Source organism: Salvia hispanica, chromosome 3 (assembly GCF_029641045.1).
Source record: "Salvia hispanica isolate PSC_SH4W2 chromosome 3, Shi_PSC_v1, whole genome shotgun sequence".
Classification (NCBI taxonomy): Eukaryota; Viridiplantae; Streptophyta; class Magnoliopsida; order Lamiales; family Lamiaceae; genus Salvia; species Salvia hispanica.
In genome coordinates, this window is record NC_142694.1 from 47016969 (window position 1) to 47022968 (window position 6000).

General features: G+C 38.1%; 1 protein-coding gene across 1 annotated transcript; it reads left to right on the forward strand.

The window, feature by feature from the left end:
• The first annotated feature begins 1718 nt into the window (after positions 1-1718).
• On the forward strand, positions 1719-3309 carry LOC148930970 (uncharacterized). The gene is made up of 3 exons (XM_089066671.1): positions 1719-1791; positions 2246-2707; positions 2867-3309. The coding sequence occupies exons 1-3, from the start codon at positions 1719-1721 to the stop codon at positions 3307-3309; spliced, it is 978 nt and encodes a 325-aa protein (XP_088922797.1).
• Positions 3310-6000: the final 2691 nt, after the last annotated feature.

Consider the following 6000-nt stretch of genomic DNA (forward strand, 5'->3'; position numbering starts at 1 on the left):
ATAGGCTGCCATTTCTAACTCCTCTCAACATCAGTACCTCATTCCTTTTGACCTCCATACAACCACCAAAAGAATAGAAAGAGGAGCCTTTCATTTCCGGCAAACCAAGGGAAATAAGATTCTTCTTGACCTTAGGGATGTATCTAACTTCACTTGTAATAACAGTTGAATTATCATCAAACAAAAATCTTATGCTCCTAATGCCCTTAATCTGACATACCTGATTATTTCCCAAAACAACCAACCCCTCTGCCTCTAATATTTCCTTAAACTGATTGATATTCGGGCACATGTGGAAGCTGCAACCGGAGTCAAGAATCCATGATCCTCCACAAGGGCCATCCAAGACATTCAAGGCGTGTGTGGTCTCCTGTTTTTCAATGCAATCTGGGCTTTGGATTCCCACTTTATTCTGACTTTCTTGAGCTTGCTTCTTTTTCTAAGTGAAGCAATCTTTCTTCAAATGTCCCGGCTTCTTGCACCAATGGCAAGACCGGGTCTCCTAAATTCAAACTTTCTAGAGCTGCACTATTAATCGCAGTGGCGGAGGGGGGGGGGGGGGGAAGAGGGGGCGGTCGCCCCCCATGCGACTAATTTTCTCTTATCCCGGATGTATATTTTCCATATCCGCCCCCTCCGTTGCCTCCGACGTCGCCCCATTGACCGTAAAAAATAACCATTATCGCCCTAAGCTCAATTGAAATAAAATTTTAAAACTCAATACAAGCCCAATTAAAAAAGAATTAAAAGCCCAATCTAGTATCCACCTTTTCAATAAAATTAAACTCTAATAAATACTCCCTCCGTCCCGGATAATTCGGGTCACTTTGACCGGGCACGAGTTTTAAGAATTGTAATGAAAAGTGGGTTAAAAAAGTTAGTGGAATGTGTGTCCTACCTTTATATATTAGTTTTATAATAAAATGTGAGTAGGAATGAGTTAGTGGAATATGGGGTCCACTACCAAAATAGTAAAAGTGAAATGAGACAAATTATGTGGGATGAACCGAAATGGAAAATTGGGACGAATTATCTGGGACGGAGGGAGTAATAATTAATAAACTTGAGCCCCAAAGAAATCCCCAAATTCATAGCGGAGGGAGTGACGAGTCTGCGGACTCCACAAATTCCAGCGAAGCTCCGATTTCCTCCGCCCCTGCTCGCTGCTGCCTCTCCGGACTCCACAAGTCCGCCCCTGCTGGCTGCTGCCTCTCCAATTTTCATCTCAAGAAGAAGCCCAACTATTCTCAAATTCTAGAAGCATAATTTTATAAATTTGAAGGTGTGTTGTGTTTTAAAATTCAAATTCATGTCTTTGAATTTGTAGATTTAGGCATTTAGCCATTCAGGAAAGATTAAATATACCTTTTGGAATAGATAAAGAAAGTAGCTTGGAAGATTAAAAAGGCAGCAGCCACTCATAGTTGAAACTTGGAATAAGAAAAAAAATATACAGAGCTGCATTTGAATTGGAAATTGGAATGGCTATAAAATGATATTGGAAAGTGCCGAAGTAGTGTATGTAATAAATATTGGGTTGGTTTCATGTGCTAAATGATAATGACAAGTGTGGTCCCACGGATAGTATAAAGTGAGCAAATGATAGTTACTTTGTTATAATATTTAATAATTATACCTTTTATTTTTTCATTAGGTATGGAGAAATATTTTGGAAAAAGACAATTTTGGATTCTTGTCCAGAAGCTGAAGAAAATTTAATGGAGAATGATGATATAGATGAAAGTGAAATCAAGGTTGATCCTGGTTTGCGAAAACCAATTGCAGAATATGGTGTGAATATCTAGGATCGTATTCGTAGAGAATATGTAGCGAAAGACCCTTGTCTACCAAAGGATAATATTTTTCAAAAAAACGCGTCAAGGAAAAGATAATAAGAGTTTTAGAGATGCTTGGTACAAAGATTATGATTGGCTAGAATATAGTGAAGCGAAACATGCCGCATATTGCTTTTACTGTTTTCTTTTCAAGCGTGGTTATGTGGCACTGGGAGATGAAGCCTTCACTAGTTGTGGTTTTTCTAATTGGAAAAAAAACACTAGAAAAATTCAAGGTGCATGTTGGGGATAAAAGTAGTGCACACAACAAAGCAAGGATAGAATATGAAAATTTTGTCAATCAAAGGCAAAGTGTGACTTATGTTGTAAGTAGAGGACAACAAAAGAAAAGGAATATCGAATTCCATTGACTGCAACTCTTGATGTAGTTCGTTTTCTTTTGATTCAAGGTTTGCCTTTTAGAGGACATGACGAGGCATCTACGTCTTTGAACAAAGGTAATTTTATTGAGTTATTAGAATGGTATGGTTTGAGGAATGATGAAGTTGGTAAAGTGATTTTGAAAAATGCCTCTGGAAATAACCAAATGACTTCTCCATCAATCCAAAAAGATATTGCTAATGCTTGTGCGGTAGAAACCACACTTGATATATTGGGAGAACTTGGAGATAGACACTTTTCAATCCTAGTTGATGAGTCACGTGATTGCTCAACAAAGGAGCAAATGGCAATTGTCATAAGATATGTGAACAAGGATGGCCATATAATTGAAAGGTTTTTAGCTTTGGTTCATGTCAAAAGAACTACAGCAGTTTGTTTGAAAGAGGCAATTGACTCCGTATTTGCTAAGTTTAAGTTATCTTTGTCAAGATTGCGAGGCCAAGGATACGATGGAGCATCAAACATGAGAGGTGAATGCAATGGATTAAAAGCACTAATTTTAAAGGAAAATCCATCAGCTTGGTATGTCCATTGTTTTGCCTACCAACTTCAATTGGTATGTGTGGCTGTGTGCAAGAAAAATCAATATGTTTGTGATTTTTTCAGTTATCTTATCTTGATTGTCACAGTATGTGGATCTTCTTGCAAAAGGGCTGATATGATTCGACAAATTGAGCATGATAGACTAGTTGAAATGATAGAGAATGGGGAAATTGGTACTGGTAGAGGCCAAAATCAAGAAACTTCTTTGAAGAGACCAGGTGATACTCGATGGGGATCTCATTATGTCATTGTGATTCGTCTTGCAAATATGTGGCAGTCAGTAACCGAAGTACTTGAAAACATATTTGTTGATGGAGAAGAATATGAAACAAGGGGCAAAGTTGTAGGTCTCGTACAGAAGATGGAGACTTTTGAATTTGTATTCATCCTTATGTTGATGAAACATTTGTTGGGGGTGATTCAACCATTGTCTTGTGCCTTGCAACAAAGAGATCAAGATATTTTAAATGTGATTTTCTTGAAAGAGAATGTTAAAGAAAGCTTAAGATCATTTCGAGAATTTGGATAGGATACTTTCTTACAAGAAGTGAATGATTTTTGTGGGGCAAATGACATTTCAATAACAAACATGGATGATGATGCTCCAAAGCGGATTAGTAAGAGGAATGGTTCAAACATCAAGAACTACCATCATTATCGCGTTGAAATATTTTGTTTGGTAATTTCAAAATTTAATATCTTATTCATTTAATTAATTAGTATCATCTTGATATTTAATCTTTCTTGTGTGTCAATTAGGTCATCGACTTACTAATACAAGAAATGGAAAATCGTTTCATTGAGGCATCCACAGAGTTGCTAAGTTCCAAAAAATGATTTTGCTACTTTTAATGTTGATAAGCTTGTTCATCTTGCTACTCTTTACCCAAAGGACTTCACATCGACTCAACGTACTGAATTGTTTAAACAACTTGAAACTTTGTTGATGTTGTGAGAAGAGATGCACGATTCAATGGTATTGAATATTTGGCTACCCTATCTCAGAAGATTGTTGAAACCAAGAAAGATAAAGTGTTTATGTTGGTTTATCGTCTGATTGAGTTGGTATTGATCTTCCCTGTAGCGACTGCATCTGTTGTTGAAAGAGTATTTTCGAAAATGAAATTTGTCAAGACTGACTTGCGGAATAGGATGGGAGATGAGTGATTGAATGACAGTTTGGTAGTATACAATGAAAGATCCATCTTTGCTAGTGTTTCTAATGAAAGAATCTTGAAACATTTTCAAGATATGGATACCCGTAGAAATCAGTTGTCTCGGTAAATATATGCTAGAGCTACTTGAATTGTAATAGACTTTCATTTTTCTTACAAAACATATTGAAGTATTATATTTAATATTTTATATTTATTATTTTATTATTTTATTATTTTATTCCGCCCCCTCCGTTTTTTAATCTTGGATCCGCCACTGATTAATCGGATCTCCGTTTCTTTGAAGCTCCTTAGCCCGCAAGGCTGACTGGACTTGTAGCAATGTGACAGTCCCTTCTCGGCCAAAAAAGGATCGCGTCCCTCATTTGATCATATATCTTCGGCAAGGCATTCAGTAGGAGGATGGCTTTATCCTCTTCATCGATCTTGACATCGTTGTTCTCAAGATCATCAATCGCCTTGCTGAAATCTTCTAATTGCTCAAGAATATTCCTCTCCTCCGAAAATCGATGAGTATAATCGTTGCTTCATGAAGAGCCGATATGCATGCGACTTGGTCATGTACAACTCTTCGCATCTTTCAAGGATCCCCATCGCCGTAGTCTCCTTCGACACCTCTCGCAATACTTTATCTCCAAGAGATAACACCACCACGCTATGCGCTTAAGCAAGAACTTCCGCTCGCTTTGATTGGGCTTTGTCGTCGAGAATCAGCTTCAGATCCTCCTTGGTGAGTGCATCCACCAACCCCTGTTGAATCAACATCGCTCGGATCTTCATCCTCCATAGACCGAAATCATTTTTTCCAGTAAACTTTTCGACTTCAAATCTTGAATCCATCGTGATCGAATTTAGGGCGCAACCGACTCAAACTGGAAAACTTCCTCCGCGCACCTCCTTCCCACAGACGGCGCCACTTGTAAGCCGCGATCGGAGAAGATAATGAAAGATGGAGGATTGAACAATATTGAAGAACAATTCGTTGATTGGTTTTCAGATAGAAATTACACACTTGATTGAAAATTGCGGGATAACTCGGCTCAAATAACAAAGCCTAACTAACCCCTTTTAAATACTGTTTGAAACTAACGGCTACTAACAACTAATCCTACGGCTAGGATTAAATCTCGACTAACTCAACATCAGAAGGTTCCTGAAGCTTGATTCAGCTGGAATGGATCGATGCTGCTCCTTCACTTCCTCTCTGATTGGTTTGCTTTGGATCATTGTAGCTAAGCAATTAATCTCTACATCTACTTTATTCTCTCAGATTATATTTTATCTTCACTCAACCCATTTAACACAATTTCTTAATCTTCCTGTCCAAAAGAAATGCCTCAATTTACATGAGACAGATGGAGTATACACAAAATATGGTGAGACAACTCGTGTATAGCTGTAGCCGGCTGTTACACATGTGAGTCTTGCCTTCACTCCCATCAGCCACTGGCTAATCACTTGGCTACGAGATTTGGACCACACTGTGTAGTAGTTTGATATAATCGCACCTAGTATCGAATCACATATATGTCACATGTTGTAAATTATGGTATACACCATAATTTCCGGTATATATAAAAAAATCAATACGCTGCAGTATACGAAATTTCATATGGTTATTGTTACGGTGCAACCCTCAACTAGGCTAAAGGAGACGGACACAGAGCACTTGGTGGACGAGGCAGAGTTTGATATGACCGGAGGTGACGGCAAGGAACCAGAGCGATTCATCGCCAAGCATCGGTCGCGGTGCCAGAGACGTCCACCGGACCACTTCGGCGATTTCACATCAAGATGAAGTGGAGAAGATTATTATTTTTGCTTTATCTATATTTTACATTTATGTAAGACTAAATCAATTATCGTTTCTTATCATACGCTCTAATTCTTTTTTCTTAATCATATGCATGGGGTATTGAAGACTACTACCTCGTGTCACATGGTACGTTTGAATTACCATTTCAATAGTATTAATTAATTAGTGCCAGTAACTATGAAACTGTTGTAGCACAAGTTTCTTGGCCTCTTTACGATGTCTATAAGTT